Source organism: Physella acuta, unplaced genomic scaffold (genome assembly GCF_028476545.2).
Source record: "Physella acuta isolate Inbredline_101_S28 unplaced genomic scaffold, ASM2847654v3 ptg000454l, whole genome shotgun sequence".
NCBI classification, from domain to species: Eukaryota; Metazoa; Mollusca; class Gastropoda; family Physidae; genus Physella; species Physella acuta.
This window is the reverse complement of record NW_026731973.1, coordinates 588,670-610,415: the sequence shown is the minus strand read 5'-3', so window position 1 is coordinate 610,415 and position 21,746 is coordinate 588,670. Positions and strand designations below refer to the sequence as shown.

The following is a 21,746-nucleotide window of genomic DNA, read 5'->3' as shown; positions in this document are numbered from 1 at the left end:
TAAAAACATAGCTGTTTATTTCCCTTAGGTTAAATACGTTGCATATTAGTATAGACCATTCAGTTCTTAACTATTATCAAGGCCCTCGACCCTCATTACCTTATACGCGTTTTGAAAACCCCTCTTACATAACATAGAAATATATTTGTTGACAATTTAAACTTCGTATTTTCTTTATGGGGATTTTTTTTTCAAAGCAGCAGGTACATCATTTTAAATGTATTTAATGTAGCTCTAATTTAGGCGCCAAAATCTGACAGTGCTGCCATTGGTACTTTCAAGTAGAAATAATGCTGTTAACGGCTGAACAAAGTATTATGATGTTATCGTTAGTATTCACTACCACAAAACAAATAGCAGTAAAATACGAAAACGTTCTCTTCTTAGAAGAATCGAAGGTTAGTGAGTGTTGTTATTCATAAAATACATACATCATGGCATTAGTTGCAGTGGTGTAATCAATATAGGACCACTTAATGGATACGCGACAAGGCATCTGCAACCAGGTTATGACGACTTTTAATGTGTTTAAAGCACAAGTCGAAGTTTTGAAGATACAATGCCCATCTTACTAACCTGGGATTTTTATGTCCAAACTTTTTCATGAAAGTTAAGGGATTGTGGTCAGGATCCAAATGGAATGGATCATCCCATTGCCTATTTCTCACAAAAATTAAATGCTGGCCAACGCAACTACTCAACTATTGAGAAAGAGGCACAAGCCTTAGTACTTGTTTTTTTTTTTACCTGTTTGTGGTTGTTTGTTTTATGTGTTGCGCTACACATCGGATCACCAGAAAGGCGTGTCCGTGTCTTCGCAAAAGACAGAAATAGTTTTAAAGTCATATTAGTATTCATATGCCAGTGCGCTAGGGCACGTACAGGGTAAAGTCTAAGTTAATCAATTATGTAATCTAAGTCACAAACAGGGTAACAATGTTAAGTATGTAAGTAATAATGCAGAACAGCAATAATATATAGTATATATCAAACTACTTGATACAACGATAGTAAAATATCACCAAAAAAATGACACAGTAAAATATAAATGAGATTTATTAAAACTGCTTGATACAATTATAATAAAAGAACATGAATAACAAAAATAGTAAAGCAAAATTAAAGAAACAACGAAATAAAATCACAACCAGAGCACGTGTGGTTCGGGTTGACCGCCCCATATGTGCGGGTGACAAACACAGTTAACTCGCATTTTCAGATTTGAAAATAAATTTTAATTAGATGTTTTGTTGTATGTATAAGTATACTATCTTAGATACATAAACGTGCATTGAAAAAGAAGAATTAATATTGTAAAACCGTACAAGCCTCCCAAAAAAAAAAGAAAAAAAAAAGTAACTTCACATTTATACTACTTAAAAAACTAAGGGGAAAAAAACAATAACAGTATTACCAAGTATAGCTAAAAATGCAGATGTGGCAAAAAAAAAAAAGGAAGGACTTCTGAAATAGCTTGATGAGCTAAAAAATGAACTGCAGACACTTGGTGTAGATGCAGCTAAAATAGCTAAGATCTACACAGTGCGCAAATCAGTTGCTTGTGTCCTAACTTTCATCAACCAGACACAGAAGGAAAACCTACGTAAATTCTACCGTAAGAAGACTCACAAACCCAAGGACCTGGGACAAAAGATGACCAGGGCAATGAGACGTGCACTCACACCTTATGAACTCACCTGCAAGAGTAAAAAGGAGTCACGAAAACAGGGTTTAATCCAATTAGAAAATATGCCGTAAAGAATTAAAGTTGTATGATTTGAAATTTAAAAAAAAAGAAAGGGAAGTAGCACACATACTGATTTTGAATACAACACCCGTTGCACGAAATACTAAGTCAAATGAAAATGTTAAAATAACATGTCAAACTTGTAAACAAAATGTAAAGAACTGAGAAACATATTTATTTAGATTGTATATTTGTACAAAACGCAAAGCAATCTTTTGCGAAAATATTAAAAACCACCAATCAAACAGCCATAACAAATAAAGCAATCACACTTAACTTAACTAACACGACCAGACAAAGAACACTACGGACATTTTTAGTCTATCTGTGTAGTTTATTATGAAAGAGAAATTAAAGTTTACTAGATTCTATGTTGCTTTCATTTTCATCGTATTGTAAACCAAGGGAAGTAATAACATAATTTACCAAACTTTGTCTTAAAAAAGGCATAATATAATTTAAAAATTATATGAAAAATTTATGAGAATTAGATCTAATAACTACCAGTAGCGTAGCGAGGGGGGGGGGGTACATATGTCCCCGGGCGCCGACCTTAGGGGGGGGGGGGGGGGCGCCAAATTGAAAGTTTGAGGGGGGGTGCAAATGAAAAGTTCGAGGGGGGGGTGCAAATCGAAAGTTTGAGGAGGGGGGGGGGGGGTGCAAATGAAAAGTTCGAGGGGGGGGGGGGTGCAAATCGAAAATTTGCTCCCAAGGGGACGCCAAATTGAAAGTATGTCCCCGGGCGCCGGGAAGGGTCGATACGCCTCTGATAACTACAAAACAATGATGACGAAAACTATGTGAATGTTGTTTTTTTATTGTAGATTTTTAAATTGCTAAGGAATCAAAAATTTAAATGTTACCCAATATCTGCATTGAAAACTTAATTCTTTGACATGTTTGCGAGCAGGATTTGCTATCTAAAAAGCGGCCATTGGTAAGTTAGAGTGGCTTCCCCTGAATCTTGCGTTATAAGTTTACAATAATTAAAAAAAAATAAACAAGATGGCTGCTATAGCAAATGAGCATGGTTGCATCTGTTGTAAACATCGCTAGTCTTCATTTATTACTGAAAAGTTTTAATTCAATTGTTTGAAAACAGGTACATAAATGAAACAAGGAAACATTTTTGTATTTTTCAAAACATAGATCTAAATCCTCCTCAAAATGTGAAATAATAATAATTAGATTAGGCCTATTAAAATTTAAGGAGTCACCTGTTTTTCGTAGTTATAGTTATAGATTTTAATTAGATCTTCTAGGTCTAGATCTAGTCGCGGGCGATTTTTATCATTTTACGTACATAAAACGATAGATTACAGTTTACAGTAATTTTATTATTAGAAATGTTAGGCGTATCGCGTATGGGCGTATGGTAGATCTAGATCTAGATCTAGGATTAACTACTCATAGTAACTGGGGTTGGGGTTAGGGCTTAGGGTTAAGGACAGGGTGGGTTAGCATTGACATCAGTCAGCAATAACTATCAGAAACCTAGCACCCCCTTTTTAAAGAAGATTCTATTATCGGACACTGGTATATAAATTCCTCCTAGGCCTATTTAAATTGAATTTTTACACAATTTCAATTTCTCTGAATTTATTAACACTATACTTAGCCATACTATAATAAAACATCTAGATCTAGATCTATTCTAGATCTGCACACAAATCATGATAAAATTAAAGGAAAAAATTTATTTAAATGTTTCTTGCTTGAAAGACTATCACTGACAGTCAGTGATAGTGAAAGAGTAGTGATAGCTTTTAACATGATTTCCTATTTTGCCCATTCACATTGGGTTGCCACCGAAAGCTCCCTCCTTAACATTGTATTAAAGCTAAATACATAAGTAAATAATAAGTTAAAAGGCTAGGGTAAGTATTGATTCAATATTTTTATGTTAATCTAGTCTATTTACTATTCAAAGTGTCTATTTCCAGTCAATAAGGCTATTTACAGTTGTGACTGTTTTGTTTTATACATATAATGTTAAAAAGCCCAAATGTTGATGAAGCAGTGTGGTCAAGTGGATATTTGGGTGGTTACTATGCCAGATAGTGTGGGCTGAACCCATCAAATGCTTTTTTATTGATGGCATGTGATGTAGACCACCTGTTGTCCAAATTGTATTTTTTGCAATTGTTTTTTTTTTCTGTTTGTGACATGATTGCTGACATATTTACAGATAGAAATCCCTGATTGATTAGTATAGATTTAGTTAGAATTTATGATTGATCTCTGAGACTAAGACCAACGCACTATGCAGCAGATATGAACCAAAGGCTAAACTAATAATAATTATTTTTTTTATAAAACAATAACACATAATCGATACTTCATTCCCTAGTCACCATAAATGCTTTTGTTATCGTAAAATATTAGGCCTATTCCCAGTTGTATATAGCAAAAATGACAGCTAACTGTGAATAGCTGTGGGTGCTATTCCTAGTCTGCTGGAAATAAACCAAATAGTGCTATTCTCAACCAGGTGGGAATAGCCTTAGCCGTTACTATTTAGTCTCTAACTTGAAAAACAAATGCTACATGCAATAGTTTAATGTAAATAATTGAATTACAGAATCATTTTTTTTTGCAAACATGTTCAAAGCAGACAATGACATTGGAAGAGTTACTAAATGTAGACTATATTTTGTGGCAGTAACATTTTTTTAATAACTTACAAGCCTAGAAGAATTATCTAAGGTCGATAAATGGGGAAATAATGAGAAGATACATTTAATTTTCTTTTCTTAGTTGTTTGTGCACCCAAAAATCTGTATTATAAAGCGTAAAAAAGACACACAGATCACATGACTAGTGGCGTTGCAAATGTAAGCTTAGGAATTACTGGATTTTTTAAAATAAACATGAATAATGTATTATATGGAAATACTTATGGCTACCAACAATAGAGAAAATGCATCATTCTTATATCCTCTCACATCTTGTGGTTATATTTTGCTTCTTCTATTTGTAGGCTTACATATTTTTAGAATTTGTTTAACTGAAGTGTATATTTTAGAATTTTCAAGAGAGGTTTGTTTAATTTTATATATTATTATTATTATTACAAATTATTTCTTGCACTGCATGGTAGAATCTCTAGTGCGAAGAAATATTAAGTATTGGTTTTGCACTTGAAACCTCTTATAATTGAGGTTTTTTTTTGTTCTTAGTGCTAATGACATTAATATTATTTCTTTAATGCATTATATCTTACATAAGTTTAGGGTCAAGGGTTGGGTTAAGGGATAATGGGTAGGGTAAAAAGTCTAAGAAAATAATATTAATTTTTTTTTTTCAATACAAATCTATATATATAATTCTCTTCTTGGAGACGTTAGAAAACAAGCTGTAAGTGCGCCTTGCAGTCCCTTCTCTTCCTCTCTAGGAAGTCTGGTGTGCTGTGGTTCACGCTAAATGTTTAAAATCAGAGAGCCGGGTTTAGTGTCGGCTATTAGGGCAGGTAGCTAAGAGGAGGCTGCTTTCACGGGGGGGGGGGGGGGGGGGGGGGGGGTAGGGTTTGGGGGAAAGGAGGGGGGTGTATCGTCCTTAACGGCTTACTGATAGTTTTTTAAAGCAAATATTTTCAGTGACAGCAGTGGTACTGTCGAATTCACAAATTATGAATTACTGAAAAGTAGAAAATAAAACAACTAAATAGCGGCATATGATAAGCCGTGGGTCAGCTCGTATTAACAATTTTAGCTGAATTAATGAAATAAGTATCTTTTGACATATAAAATGTGTCATTGTTTTTCATCTGCCAATTAAGTCTTATGTTTGAAGAAATATGCAATATCTTCTCTCATTCTTTCAAAGAAATAAACACTGTTCTTATTTCCTGCCAACCAAGTGACAATATATATAACCCAGGGGCCGCCAGACCCCGCAATGCAGGGGGGCCCACGCCATTTAGGGGCCCATGGCCGATCATATTACATTTTTTAGAGTTACAAAAAAAAAAAAAATTTTCTTGCATTTTTGACCTGACGGTAAAAGTTTTTGTAAATAACAAACAGATCTACTACAGCAGTGATGATATACAGTAGCTAACACATGCTGTTGCGTAAAAAAATACATAGATTCTCTGCCTGGGCTGTAGTGTGAACGATAGGCAAACGTTCAAAATACTTCATGACTTATTTCCCTTTTTGAAATGGTCAAATAGCGGTGCTCATAAGCTCCTTTTAATATATTTGTACTAATCAAATTAAAAAGCAATTACTTCTCTTAATTATTATTTTTTAAAAAAAATACATACCAAAGATTGACATAGTATTAAAAGGAAATATATTTAAAACAAATAATACAAATACAAAAAAAACATAAAAATAAACATAACGCTTTATATTCTTTTGACCGGCTAACGAATAGAGGGTACGCAGTAGTACATCAAACATATTGAATAAACTAGTACTAAATGTAAAAAAAAAAATTCAAAACAGACTAATGCACTCACACACATGACTTGTTGTCATTTGTTTGAATTAAAAAAAAACAACATTTTTTTCAAAACCCGTTCAGGCCAGAAATGAATATCCAATGTTTGTATTCTGTGTTTGTATATAGACATATATATATATATATATATATATATATATATATATATATATATATATATATATATATATATATATAAGGGATGGGACGGAGTGGTCTAGCGGTAGAGAGGTGGACTGCTAACCCGTAAGTCTCGAGTTCAAATACGGGTACAAGTCAGTAGACCATTCCTGAGTCCACCCAACTCTGATGGGTACCTAACTAACGTTAGGAAAAGTAAAGGCAGCTGGGCATAGTGCTGACCACACTATCTCTTCATATGCCAAGGTCACAGAAACACTTGCCCCATAGACCGTTAGGTTTGAAAGGGAAACTTTACTTGACTATATAGGAGGGCCCAGAAATTTTTTTGCAGGGTGGGCCTTTTTTTCTAGTTCCGCCACTGATATAACCTCGACTGGATGTGAAAGGATCGAAGCAAATTTGGTAATTCCTCAATCGTTAGCCAAAATAAGCAGTACTGGATTACTAATTTGTGTTTTTTAAGAATATTTAAAGAATATTAATATGCAGTCCTAATCTAATGATAGCCTTGGCATTACTGGCGATCTATTTTTAGATCACATCAGACAGTGTGAAAAGATTAACAGACCTTCTGCCATTAATTTTGCCATTTTAACAATAATACTTTATTCTGACTTTATAATCACCACTTTTTAATTTAACATTTATAACATTTTTAATCATCAGTTGATTTATAAAAAAAACAGTCAAGAATGGAAGAGGAAACAGAACATTTAGCTGCAATGTTATCTATTGTAGATGAACAGTCACACAAATTAACAGAATTTTTAAACTCTGAAGATTTGAAACCAGATCTATCAACAATATTTTCATCTTCTAAAGACATAAAAACAGAATTTAAAACATTTTCATCTATGGTTAATGCAAAACCCAACATGACATTCTCAGCTTCTCAAGATGATAAACCCTATACTACAACAGAATTTTCATCTTCTAATGACACAGAAACAGAATTTTTAAGTTTTTCATCTTTTGATAAATTTCCACCCAACAAATCATTTATAAGCTTGCAAGATGTTAAACCTGATGTTACAACTGAGTTTTTAATTTGTAAAGATAAAAAGCCTGCTGTATCAACATTATCAACATCTGAAGATAACAAATTAGAAGTCACAACTTTATCAACTTGTGAAGATTCAAAACCAGATTTATTGACAGGATTTTTATTTTTTGAGGATAAACAACAAAAAGGGCTTGAACTTCAAGTTGAAGAAAATCTCCAGTTTTCTAGAGACAAAAGATACCAGATTGTTCCTAGTCACAAACACAAATGGTTTTCTCAAAGTTCTAACTTAAAAAAACATGAAACAGGTCAAGAAGAAAATGAGCAAGTTGAATATGATGGTGACCATGAGAATCTTTCTCAAAGTTGTAATTTCAGTAAAAATAAAAAAGAGCACTCAAGAGATAAGCTATACATATGTAATGTTTGTAATAAAAGGTTCTCTTATCATAGTAGATTATATACTCATGTGAAAATGCATATTGTAGATAAGCCACATGAATGTGATGTTTGTCATAAAAAGTTTGGTCTGAAGAGAAATTTATTACAACACAAAAATGTTCATTCAGGAGATAAGCCATATAAATGTGATGTTTGTCATAAAAGGTTTTCTCGAAATTTTCATTTAAGAACACATAAAAAGGTTCATTCAGGAGAAAGGCCACATGAATGTGATGTTTGTCAGAAAAGGTTTGCATATAACTCTAATTTAAAAACACATAAAAGGGTTCATTCAGGAGATAAGCCACATGAATGTGATGTTTGTTATAAAAGGTTTTCTCAAAGTTCTAATTTAAGAACACATAAAAAGGTTCATTCGGGAGAAAGGCTACATGAATGTAATGTTTGTCATAAAAAGTTTAGTAATAAATCAAATTTATCAACTCACAAAAATGTTCATTCAGAAGATAAGGCATATGAATGTGATGTTTGTCAGAAAAGGTTTGCATATAATTCTAATTTAAAAACACATAAAAGGGTTCATTTAGGAGATAAGCCACATGAATGTGATGTTTGTTATAAAAGGTTTTCTCAAAGTTCTAATTTAAGAACACATAAAAAGGTTCATTCGGGAGAAAGGCTACATGAATGTAATGTTTGTCATAAAAAGTTTAGTAATAAATCAAACTTATCAACTCACAAAAATGTTCATTCAGAAGATAAGGCATATGAATGTGATGTTTGTCAGAAAAGATTTGCATATAATTCTAATTTAAAAACACATAAAAGGGTTCATTTAGGAGATAAGCCTTATGAATGTGATGTTTGTTATAAAAGGTTTTCTCAAAGTTCTAATTTAAGAACACATAAAAAGGATCATTCGGGAGAAAGGCCACAAGAATGTAATATTTGATATGTAATATTTGTCACAAAAAGTTGACTCAGAAGAATAATAATTTGTTATGACATAAAAGTGTTTTTACAGGTTATAAGCCATTTGTCTGTATGAAAGATTTTCTCAAAGTTCTTATTTAAGTGCACTTGAAAAAGTCATTCAAGAGACAAGCCACATTAATCTGGTATTTGTCAGAGATTTTTTCAAAGTTCATTCAGGAGATAAACCACATGAATGTTGATGTTTGTCACAAAATTTTTTTGTTAAATATTTAATTTAAATAGTCATAAAAAATTGATTCTAGAGGTAAGCCAGGAAATTCATCATGACTAAAAACCAATTTAATGTCATTTTTAACATAAATAATTAATACTAGAGCAAATTATTATTGAATATCTTGTTATACATTTTTTTCTTCACATAACTTTAACTAGAGGTCATCCAATAGTGGGCCATAGTTTATTAATTTTAATATTTGTATTATAAAAAGGTTGTTTTGTCAAAGAGTATACCATGTCAATTATTATACATACTCTAAAAAAAATATTGTATTCTGACTGTAAAAGGAAATAGCATTCTATTATGTCAGCTGCATGTGTACACTTTTTTTCTTTATGTAACCTACTTTTTTGGTGTTATTTTTGTTGAAAGTAAGTTAAGCTATCGCTTTAGAAACCTAGGGTTTTCTTTTTATACCGGCATGGTTTTGTTCAGGTCACACAGTTAATTTGCCTGTTCTTTTCACATTATATAAAATTGACAATGCACATTCATTGAGACAAGGAAGTGAATTAATTATACTCAAACCAATTACACTCATTATTAACAATAACAGAAGCTAACTAACATAAAACACAAAGTTCAATCAATTAATTTACATTTAATAGATGTTTACAATATATAAAGCCCCTACGTAACAATTCTCATTCATAACTTTACACATTTACACTATTCACAAACAGCTCATGACAATATTAGGTTGATAGGCCTACAGTGACTTCTGAGCAGACAATCTTTTTTTAATAAACACTTTTTCATCTTTTGCTAAATGACCTTAATCATTATATTGAGTGGTATAGAATCTTAAATCATATGATCAAACTCTACTGTCTGCAATGTATAACTCACACAGACCATATGTAAAAACTGACTACCCCCAAAAAATTTTTCCCTAATGTTTTTGTCCTTGAAATGTATTTCCTGTCATCGCTAATGCAGAAATTATTGTAAATTGAATTGAGATTGAAATTTATATGGTAATTTAGTACTTGGATAAATTAAATTTCTACTAGGTACCAAGTTCGGATCCAGTTAAAATTTTACAATTAATAGCATAAAGAATCTAACAGCAACAAGAATCTAATATTCCAGTGAATAGTGCTTGCTTTGTACTTAAGTTTTTGTTCTGATCAGTAAAATGATGCAATTAACTTCCTATACAAACTTATTTAGTGAAAAATAAATTTAAAACTTTTACTTCCATTGTTTGACATTATTTTATTCATCCCATTTAGGAACCCCTCCTCCTTCCTCCCCCCTCATTTACATGTCTTATGGAACTAACCTCAAGTTTCAATTTGGTCCAACCATTTCTAAGGCTTATGGTCACTTCCTTACTTTTGCTAGATTAATGTTTTTGTATTCAATTAAATAAAATGCATTTGTAACATTTTATAAATGCCTATAGATTTTATCATTCTGCACTCCTTCTCCATATGAACTTTATGCCAAACCGCAGACACCTCTTAACATGCAATGTGTTTAAAAAAGAGTACAAAATAATTTTCTTCACATTCATATAGGCTATAGAATTTAGATATTAACCACACATAACAATTTTATGAATAAATATTTAAATTTTTTAAAACAGCATACAAATTATCAATTTGTAGAAAAGAAAGACTTACGCTGCAGATTTTACATTTTGGAATCTTAGTTTCAACATAATGTGATTATTGGTTAATTGTTATTTCATTTTGTATTCTTTGCTATTTAAAAAACAAACACTAGAGCCTAATGAAAATTATAATGTAGTGAATTATTAGAAATTGTAACATGAAAATTTGATAAAATAAAATAGCTAAATTGTTTTTTTTATTGTTATTGTATTTCTATCAACACTTTCTGTATGTATAAATTCCAATGAGGCCAATGTGTTTTGAATGCTGGGGTATGTTTTTCTCTCTTGTGATGCTCCACAGCCTGTACGTGCCAGGTATGTGAAGGTCAGTGTCAGACAACTTATGTTTGCTAGGGAAACATTTCAAACACCTGTTTTACCATTTTTTTTTTACCAACAACAAAGTAAAATAAAATAAAAATAAAAAATGAATGACTAACCTGCAGTCTTGAGTTGTTTTCTAAAAAAAAATGATGGTTGTGTCATAAATTTATATAGCCAGACTACAAAAAGTGCACAATCCCAATTATCTCTATACTACTAAAACTCAAGTTCCTTTACATGTTTGAATATTTATTTGTTTGTCTGATTTGCTACTGGAGAGAATCTGCAAATATGTGTAGTGCTGTAAAATAGTATGTTGGTAGAGAACAATTTTTCTTTTCAGACAGACTGTTAATCACAAATTTATTGAAAGACGTTAATTAATTAATTGATTTATTCATAGGTAGATTAACCACATTAATTTTAAAATTTTCAAACAACGGCTTTACTTTGACTGAATAGTTACGTCAGATGATTTGTCTACTTTTTATTACAATAAAATGGCGGCTTCCATCATAGACTTTGTGGCCCATTCAAAATTTAACGCGTTCTAAATCTAATTTTCTGTCGGCTATAACTTTAACAATACGTCCGTTTGCTGTCTTTGTTACGTTCCAACACTTACATAAATTTCCAACTGTCTTTTTCATTTAGTTTTACAATAAATTTCTCTAGCTCTACAATCTGTCCACTGAAAGTTATTTTATAGATCTAAATATCAGGTGGCCAAAAAAGTTATTTATAGATCTAGACCTAGGATCTAGGTCAAACCAAAGATTAATTAGATTAAAATACAAACCATTTTAAAATCATAATACATTTTTTAGTCCTTAAATACTTGATATAAATCTTTGTGATTTATCTATCTAGAATTAGATCTATCTAGAATAGGTCTAATCCAGATCTAGCAAGAGTTACGCAAAAACTGACTTTGATCTAGAAGAACTAAAGAAAATAACAAATAAACACATTAAGGATCAGTACCCCAGCAATACCTGGATTAGAGTTTTCACAGATGGCTCAGCTGAAGATGCCACAAAAAATGGCGGGGCTGGCGTCCTTATTGAATGGCCAAGCGGAGAAAGCCTGGAAAAGGCAATAGCCACAGGCAGCCTATCCGACAATTTTGGGGCAGAAAAAGAAGCTATAGAGCATGCAGCAAACCTCCTGTCAGAACACCCCGAATCACCGAATAGTCAGATTGTATTTCTTACAGATGCCAAATCAGTCCTGCAATCCCTAAAAAATCCAGAGTCCTATATTCAAACACTTATGACAGCACTAGAGAGGCTAAAAAATACCTGCAGTAGAATTGTGCTGCAGTGGATCCCGGGCCACTGCCAGATCCAGGGTAACAAGATCGCAGACCAGCCGGCAAAAATTGGGGGAAAGAAACCACAACCGGAAATTTCGCTACACCCAAAAGAAATAAAAAGAATAATAAAAAACAAACAAACGCAAATGTGGTCTGTCACACACCCTCACTACAATAAAGATGACGGCTATTATAATCTGACACGAAAACAACAATACAAAATCTTTCGAATTAGAACAGGCCACAACAGACTAAATCAACACATGCACAGAAAACTGAAGGTTGGGTGTGGCGAAATGTGCCCTTGTGGCAAGGCCCCGGAAAATACGCAGCACGTACTTCAGGAATGTACTTTGTATAGCCAGGCACGAGTCAGACACTGGCCCCAGCCCACCCCACTCAAGGAAAAATTTTATCGGGCACCTGCCAAACTGGAGACCACAGTCCGGTTTGTCCACGAAGTTGGACTTGTTGTCTGAATCCTCCACCATATTTCACAATTAAGAACGAAGAAGAAGAAGAAGAGTTACACAAACGTCACATTTATCGGACACTAGCGAGAAACACAGATGCAAATGTTTATGTTAAATGGTTATTTATGGTGAAACAATTGTTGACTTTGTTAACTGTTGACTTTGGGGTGTTAAGTAGTATTTATAAATATTTAATTATGACCTTGACCTATATTTATGCAGATTGTTACACACATGTCACATTTATTGGACTCTAGCGAGAAACACAGATGCAAATATTTATGTTAAATGATTATTTAGGGTGAAACAATTGTTGACTTTAACTGTTGATTTTGGGGTGTTAAGTAGTATTTATAGATATTTAATAATGACCTTGAGCTATATTTTCTTATATATTATTGTATTAAAAAATTGCAAATATTGAAAAACTTACACTTACTGAAGTATTTAATACCATTGAATACACATTAATTTAGTATTGCTGTAAATTTACTAGCGCGTGATATGAAAATTATAACAAACCAGAATAATAACAATGGCCACGATTTAGGTGAAATGTTTCAGTCATGGGGGTTGGTTAACTCTCTTCGTATAATTGCTCGGCTTCTTCTCGCGTTGAACCCAATAAGATGTTGGGTCTATTGTTATTGATTGTGCAGAAAAAAGTGAGGAGGGGGTGGCAGTTGTCATTTAGCAACTCGGGAAATAAAGATGATTTATATTTTTTTTTCTTACTTTTAAAATATATGCAGAAGGCTATTTAGAAAAAAGAAATTTTAGCCAAAATACATTGAAAAAATATGGGATAAAACGGTTTATTTCAGTGTGTTAGCACCGCGACAAGTGGTCCTCCGTTAAATAATTTCCCTACCTGAGCTCCAGTCTAATACACTTCAAATAATAAGCTAAGCTAAGGGGCCAGTTTGAGGTAATATTTTACTTGGGGATCTTTTAATCGAGTTGCCTCTTGTCGGCCCTATGTGTTTTGTTGATCAGGACATTTATGTCGGAAAGTTGTGTCATTGTTGCCTAGGAACCATACTCTTTAGCGCGGATTTAAATTTAACATCAGTTATGTCATTTTTACTTAGACCTTTAAAGGTCCAGCTTCACATAGGACATAATTACTCTCTACAAACACAGTTCGAAACTTTTAGAAACGGGCGCAGAAACGAAATAAATTATATTTTTTTCAACTCATTATTTTTTTTATAATCTCAAAACGATTGGTAAGTTAAATTTTTTATGTAATTTGTTAAAATAGACAAGACGGGTAACTATGTCAGCCATTTCTTCTAGTAATATTTTAGTACTGCCCCCTGTTGATATTTGGTGAACTACTGAACAGATTGTTAAATGGCCTTTTGTCATCTGGACACCAACCAGAGTGGAGCAAAATAAACACTACGGATATTTTTAGTCTATCTGTGATTCTTTGTGTTGTTTATCATCTAACAAATAGCATTGCACCTCTCTCACCCCCTTCCAAACTAAACATTAAAATAAAAACAGGTAATTTTATAGTTTGGTGACATAATTCCAGGTTTTTGTTAAATCTAATAATTTAATCTTTTATGAAAGAGAAATCAAAGTTTACTATGTTGCTTTCATTTACATAAAGTTATTAACAAAGGGAAGTAATAAATAGAATTTACCAAACTTTGTATTAAGCAAAAAAGGTATGTAATAATTTAAAAGTTCAATGAAAAATTTATGAGAGCTAATAATTCCAAAATACGCATGGCAAAAACTATGTGAACGTTATTTTTGTTGTAGATTTTTAAATACCTAAAGAATAAAAACTTTAAATTGTAACCAGTAACTGAATTGAAAACTTAATTTTTTGACTTCCAAATTGTCTGCTTACTCAACAATTCCATCCCAGTTTTAAAAAAATTCATAAAAAAAGTTTTAATAACAAGCTTTTATGTAATAATGCACTAAAAAGTAGAAAATAAATTATAGACTACTATTTAAATAACTATAAAGAAAAGCGTGGGTCACTTTAGTATCTATTGGATACCTTTACTAATGTTAAGGAAGACACCCACGCTTTTCTTTATAGTTATTTAAATAGTAGTCTACAATTTATTTTCTACTTTTTAGTGCATTATTACATAAAAGCTTGTTATTAAAACGTTTTTTATGAATTTTTTTTCAGTACTTTACATGTTTTATTTACAATAGAGTTACCTGACTAAAAACCATTGCGCGCCTACTGAACGTGATGGCGCAGCTATTGAACGTACCGTGAAGGCGCAGCTATTGAACGTGATGACGCGTGTGGTGTGGTTGGCTAGACATGCCTACTAATTCGGTCAAAATTTTAATTAATTCATACAAAATTAATTAGGCACCCAATCAAGTCAAATTTAATTTCAGATTGCATTGTCTTCATGTCTTGACCCACGTGTCAAATGTGAATCGTATCGATCAAGTAGAAGTTTCCGAATTTTAACTTCTGCGTTTCGATCTAGACTGACGACAGACTTGCGACGACAGAGGAAGTGAGTTAAATAAAAGCTTGTAAAAAAATTAAAAATTTTGAGGATTGTATAGATATTTATGTTTGCAAGGAAAGAATGTTTGCTTTAATGTGTCTCATTGTAATAACATTCCTTTTCCGATTGCTTAAAATTTGTATCATTTTCATTCTCGGTAATCCCAAAATTAATTCAGCTCTACTTAAAAACCTAAATTCCACCCCGTACCCCCCCCCCCCTCAGCCCACCACGTTGAGGAAAAAAATTCCTTGAATCATCATTTAATTACACATTTACATTTTCAGGTTTTTTTATTTTTTTAATTTTTTTTTATTTAGACGTTTTGTATTAGATCTATGTATAAGTAAGCCATCTTAAATGAATGAAAGTAGGCTACAAGTAAGAAATAAATATTATTATTGTAAATCTGTATCAGTCCTCACAGCCGACGATGTAATACTAGAGCGAACACACGACTGACGGGATAACTCTTATATTTTAAAGCCTAATAAACATTTCATTCATAATCTTCTATTCTGTTAAAAAAATGTAAGTGAATATCTTCAAACTAATTTATTATGAATTTTCAAAATGTAGATCCGTTAAAAAAACTAGTTGCAATGTACCAAAATTCCACTAAATTGTTTGTTTTTAACCGATGAACGTGTTTTATCTAAGCATTGTGTATATTTTTTAAGGCAGAGATACAAAAGTACCTGGCTCTATCCAAACTAATGCAGTATATATCAAGGAAAATAGAGCAAATGGATGGCATGCAAACTAAATGGACATCTTATATTGTTTTCTTTTCAATTTAATTATAAAGTGATATTGTGTATATAAAGTGGAGATGGGCGTTGTTTGAGGCGTAAAGATGTTTGTGTTTTTTGTTTTGTTTTTTATAGCTTAGCTTAGCCCTAAAATAAACAACAACAAAAGTTTATAAGTTTATTTTTAAATATTTTATATATATATTTTTTTTGGTCAGAAGCCGAAATGTTTTGTTTTGTGTTTTATAACTTAGCTTATTCCTAAAACAAACAATAGCAAAAGTTTATTTTTAAATATTGTATATATATTTTGTTTTTGTCAGAAGCCGAAATGGATTCGTATCACAAACATCTAGCTTATCCTGTATTAACCGGAGACACGGTTATACTGTAAAATAAAAATTCAGTTATGAAGTTAAATTTAAATGTTTAATATTCACACATTCATTTAAATAAGTAGATATCGAATTTACCTGATCAAAAACACTACATGTAAAAAAAAAGTTTGTTTTAATAAAACAGTGTATGTTCACATGTTAGAGTAACAACGATATCATTATAATCATGTGTTCAGCCCAGTGGCGTAGGCAGGGGGGGGTTAGGGGGGGTCATAACCCCCCCATAGACCCCTCGGTATATATAAAAAGTATAAGGGGGGGGGCGTGCAAATCGAAAGTTTGAGGGGGGGTGCAAATCGAAAGTTTGAGGGGGGGGGGGGGGTGCAAATCGAAAGTTTGAGGGGGGGTGCAAATCAAAATTTTGAGGGGGGGGGGGTGCAAATCGAAAGTTTGTCCCCGGGTAAAAATTGGACCCCCCCCTTGAGACGATCCTGGCTACGCCACTGGTTCAGCCGTTAACAGCATTATTTCTACTTAAAGCGTATTAACGGCAACACTTTCAATTTTCGGCGCCTAATTTGGAGCTACATTTTAAATGATATACCTGCTACTTTGGAACAAAAATTCCCATACAGAAAATACGAAGTTTAAATTATCAACAAATATATTTTTATGTTATACAAGAAGGGTTTTAAAAACGCGAATATAGTTATAAGAACTGAATGGTCTATACCAATATGTAAAGTATTTAACTTAAGGGAAACAAACAACTATTGTTTTATTTTTTATTTTTTAATGTTAAAATTAAAAGAAAAGCCAAAGTCAAATAATGTGAAAATTAAAATGATACATTTTTAATGAATATATATTTTTTGTTTAGTGATTTTCTCTTACTATAAGCATTTATAAAATACCGTATTTGTTTTTGTTCACCTCCGTTTAGTTCGCAACTAGTAGACGTACATTGAAGACCCACGTACAAACACAATGTCAATGCACTTTTTATTCCACTTAGTATCAGTATACCCGATGTAATACTAGCCATAGACTATTTGAAACAGTCTGTACGTAGCATAATACGAATGCCCACAATAACAATAATTGCACCCAGAGCCGTAGCGAGAGCGGTGCGGCGGGGGGTGTCGCACCGGGTGACACCATTTAGGGGATGACACCGTCCGAAGAGCCTGGTACGTCGGACTCCCAAGTCCCCTACATGATAGCGAGCCAGGGGAGGAGAGGTGCAAGACTGCCGTGAACCAAGAGGGGTTTGCTCTCGACCCTAACCAGATATCTTGACTTGAAGTTGTGGCCTTCACGTGGTTTCGGATGTGTACCACTAGTCGGACCAAGCTCATGACCCCCCCTAGTGGGTGCGGGATGGCTAGTGGTAGCCAACAGCAGCTAGAGGTTTTTGATCTGGCCGAGTAGAACTGCTGTATGCGTTCGGCTCTTCCGAAGAGTGTGGAACGTCGGACTCCCAAGTCCCCCACATAATAGCGTGGGGGAGGAGAGATGCAAGACTGCCGGGAACCAAAAGAGTCAGATCCTTTGACTTTAAGCTTCGGCCTTAACGGGGCTTCGGAAAAAGGTCACTGGTCCGACCAAACTCATGTCCCCCTAGTGGGTGCGGAATGGCCGGTGGCAGATAACAGCAGCTAGAGGGTTTTGATCTGGCGGAATGCCCCCCACGATCAAGCTGGGTACCAGGCGGTAGGACGACGTCCCGCGTCTGGTGGGTGGGGAAGGAAAGCCCGGTGAGAGCCCACGGAAGTAGCGACCGAGGTGTGGGAAACTCTCTCGGGGTTTGCCACACTGAGGCCTGCCTGGCTAATGGAAGTCAACCTTCTGAGCCGGTTTTCGTATAAGAAAGAAAGAAAGAAAGGGGGTGACACCAAGGCAAAAAAGGCAAAATTTACAAAAGAAAAATGTTTTTTTTCGCCAGTTCAATTACTAAATAATCAAAGTTAAATAGTCTTTTAAGTAGAATTCAACAATTATAACAAGCGGGTGGAGGTGACACCATGAAGTGTAGGCAGCGTAAATGTAGATAGTGTTAGTGTTGGCCAGGGGAGTGTGTAGGGAGAAGTCGAGTGGTAGCTGTAGTTAGATTGATGTGTACATAACGAACATTGTAGTTTTACCTTGGATTGGACATGGCGTGTTTGTTGTCGTCACAAAAATGTGCTAGGCTACATTTTAAAGAAGACGATAACACGACACGATCACCGGAGTGGATGTGTGTTACAGTAAACATTAAGCCGTACCAACATACACAATCAGAATCCCACAAAACCCTCACAACATACTTGCTAACTCAAAAAGAATAACTTGTTATTCGGTATTTTATAATTTGATTAAACTATATATCAAGTAAAAGATACGTTTCAGTATATCTGAAGTGACATGAAACTTTAATAATACGATCATTTACTCATTTATGAAGTTTCGTCTACGCAACTATAACAGTCCTCAAGTTATTGTGTTACGACGGACTTTGAGTAAAACTTCAATTCTGATTGCCGTAAACCATTCAAAAGTTGAAAGCCGTAATCCATTCAAAACTTGAAAGAAACCTGCGCATTCAACAATGTAGTGTACCTAACTCTAGCGGTACTTTAGTTTTCGGCTGTTAACAGACCTCAAGTAGAAAAACATATTTAAAAATTTTCTAATGAATACAATGTGGTCAAAATAACTGAAACGGCGCATTATCAATCAGAACAAGCTTCCCTCAAATCCAGTTGTAGTCGGAATGACTTATTTCATAGTACACAGTATCATAACATTAAAACGAAACACTTTACCTTAATGCACGCTGAGTTTAATTGTTTTAAAAATAATGGGCCGATACTTATTTGCAATATGTTTAACCTAAGGGAAATAATTAGCTACTACTTTCCCAAATAAATTTAAAAATAAATAGAAACACAACGTGGTAACTCACAAAAATAATATTTTTAAATAAAATTATTTTTATATATTTTCTTTAGAAATGTATTTTCTTTATATTGACATTTTTTTAAAACTGTAATTTTATTCGAGTATATTTTAAATGAAAACAGTTAACCATTTTAAATATCAGAAACCTAGGCTTCGAATCCTTGTAAATCAGCTACATTACCTGTCCGATTTCGTGCAATATTTACTCTATTGTCTGACACAATTTGCTTTTTGAGATATTTCTTTCCTCCAGACTGCCTTCACAATGAAAACATTAAATATTATAAGAATGTATGCGTATATACTATGTAAAATAGCTATATATTTTAACAATATAATACATATTTGACACATGTTAAAATATTGACACCACAGCACAAAAGCGAAGTAAATATATGTAAACAAATGTATACGTCAACAGCATTTTTTTCAAGAAAACCAAAACAAATAGAATTAGAAATGTTAGGTCAAACAAAAGGAAAAATCTGAAAAGCCCCAAAAGAATCCTTCACTGGTAATGAGACTATACAAAATTGACAAATAACATCTTAAATAAGAAGTGGTGCTGGTAGACAGAATGTCAATAAATTAAATGGTAAATTGAAAATAAGATTTCACTTTAAGTCGGCTAATTCAGGGGTCGGCAACCTGCGGCTCGCGAGCCGCATGCGGCTCTTTTGATGTCAAGATGCGGCTCTCCAGCTCCATGCACAAATACTAATAATCTTAATAAAATAATAAAATACTTGAAATAAACAAATGTTAGTGGCTCTTTAAAACCAGGGAAATTTTGAAAATTGTAACTTTTGGCTCTTCCGCTTCGAAAGGTTGCCGACCCCTGGGCTAATTGGATTCCAGAATGGATCAAACCTAAACGTGAAGAGCAGGAGTTTGGGAGATTAACACAATATGACTTCTTATGTGTTGATAGTAAAATATCTTGCTGATTGTAATTGATTCCAGACATCATCACAGCAATAACATTTCCGATTCAGTTATTAATAAAATATGAAGCTTCTCTCAATGGTAAACAGTTTTCCCACTCGCCTGTACAAAGCCTGAAAACCAAACCCTTAACCAATTCAACAAATGGTTACAAATATCCGTGTGTACTAAGGGCAATATGGTAAACACTACTGATTAACCTGTATTTAAATTGTAAATAGTGTGTTTAAGAAAAAAAAATACATTTTAATAACAAACTTTTATCTAATAATGCGCAAAAAAGTTGAAAGTACATGATTTTCTTTAAATATTTAATTCTACAATTATATTTAGATAATACTAAAGAAAAGCGTGGATCACATAATAATAGATTTGATACTTTTACTAACATTAACTACTTAAGCGAACATGTCAAGATAAACTGACGCTATAGTTAACACGTCTGAGGGATGCAAAAAAATGCAACTCCTAAAATTCTAAACACATAAAGATGAGTAGGCCTACACAGCGATACACCAAAAATAAAACACCTTATATTTAAAATTATAGAATCAAATGTACAACGTAGCAAATTAAACATGTATTAAACTGTTATTTTATACTCTATGAAATCCAAAAATGTTTCTTATGTTAACAGGTTTTTCCACTCTACCAAGACACATACTCAAATCTAAACCCTAAACGAATTCTACAGTTCATTAAAATTCCCCGTGTCAACTAACAATAATATGTTATACCTAATTTCGGTTGGAATGTCAAGCCTTTTGTTTTTCAATTCATGGTATTGTATGATTGATTTATGCTAACATAATTCAAAACAATTTTAAATAATGGGTCTATAACAAATTAGCTGCAAATTTTGAATCATCTACACATGTTTTATTTACTTTAAGTTTTTTGTTTAAGCTAAGCAATAATACATGCTTAAGTGATTACGACACAAGTTGAATAACAAACAATTTGATTCAGCCAAATGATTTATTGTTGTAATTCTTTTAGCATTATCAATAATAAAACAAAATACTTTAAGACCGTCTTTTCCTGAGATTGTAATTCTTAAGTAAAGACATTAAGTTAAAGTTTGCATTGTAAAGCTTTGCCAAAAAGGTGTGTCTGCATTTTCAACTCTACTTGGTAATAATGCCATGTGTTGCTTCACATTAGGATACTAATATAACAATGCCGTTAATTCCTCCCTCCCCTCTATAAAGTATTAGATTGGGAAGAAAAAGATGTAGTTGTATTCCTGCCTTAATAAAGAACAGGTAAGGACCGAGATTAAACATTCAGTGTTGGGCTTAAACCCTTGGCTGGAAAAGGACTGGGGTTAAGTTTGGGCCGAGTCTATTGTACTGTTGTTTGATTAGAATATCATAGGTTGTGTTTTGGTTTCCACAAATATGTAATATGGAATTTTATTGGCATTTTGGCTAGCATTTGTTTGTAAACTCTACCTCGTCTTTACCTCTAGTGTGGTTCTGGTCAGTCGATACCTCTGGTGTGGTTGTGGTCAGCCGTTACCTCTAGTGAGGTTGTGGTCAGTCGTTACCTCTAGTGTGGTTGTGGTCAGTCGTTATAA

At 33.2% G+C, this 21,746-nt stretch overlaps 2 protein-coding genes across 3 annotated transcripts; both read left to right on the top strand.

The window, feature by feature from the left end:
• The first annotated feature begins 640 nt into the window (after positions 1-640).
• Positions 641-1,758, top strand: LOC131943395 (large ribosomal subunit protein uL29-like). The gene is made up of 2 exons (XM_059303494.1): positions 641-727; positions 1,501-1,758. Exons 1-2 carry the CDS (start codon positions 641-643, stop codon positions 1,756-1,758), a joined length of 345 nt encoding a protein of 114 aa, XP_059159477.1.
• Positions 1,759-2,756: 998 nt separating this feature from the next.
• Positions 2,757-9,734, top strand: LOC131943405 (zinc finger protein 883-like). 2 transcript variants are annotated; one of them, XM_059303505.1, is made up of 2 exons: positions 2,757-2,849; positions 7,004-9,734. In XM_059303505.1, exon 2 carries the CDS (start codon positions 7,030-7,032, stop codon positions 8,692-8,694), a length of 1,665 nt encoding a protein of 554 aa, XP_059159488.1. In that variant the 5' UTR covers positions 2,757-2,849; positions 7,004-7,029; the 3' UTR covers positions 8,695-9,734. The 2 variants fall into 2 exon arrangements, with proteins under 2 accessions (XP_059159488.1, XP_059159489.1); XM_059303506.1 differs by lacking the exon at positions 2,757-2,849 and adding an exon at positions 3,600-3,624.
• Positions 9,735-21,746: the final 12,012 nt, after the last annotated feature.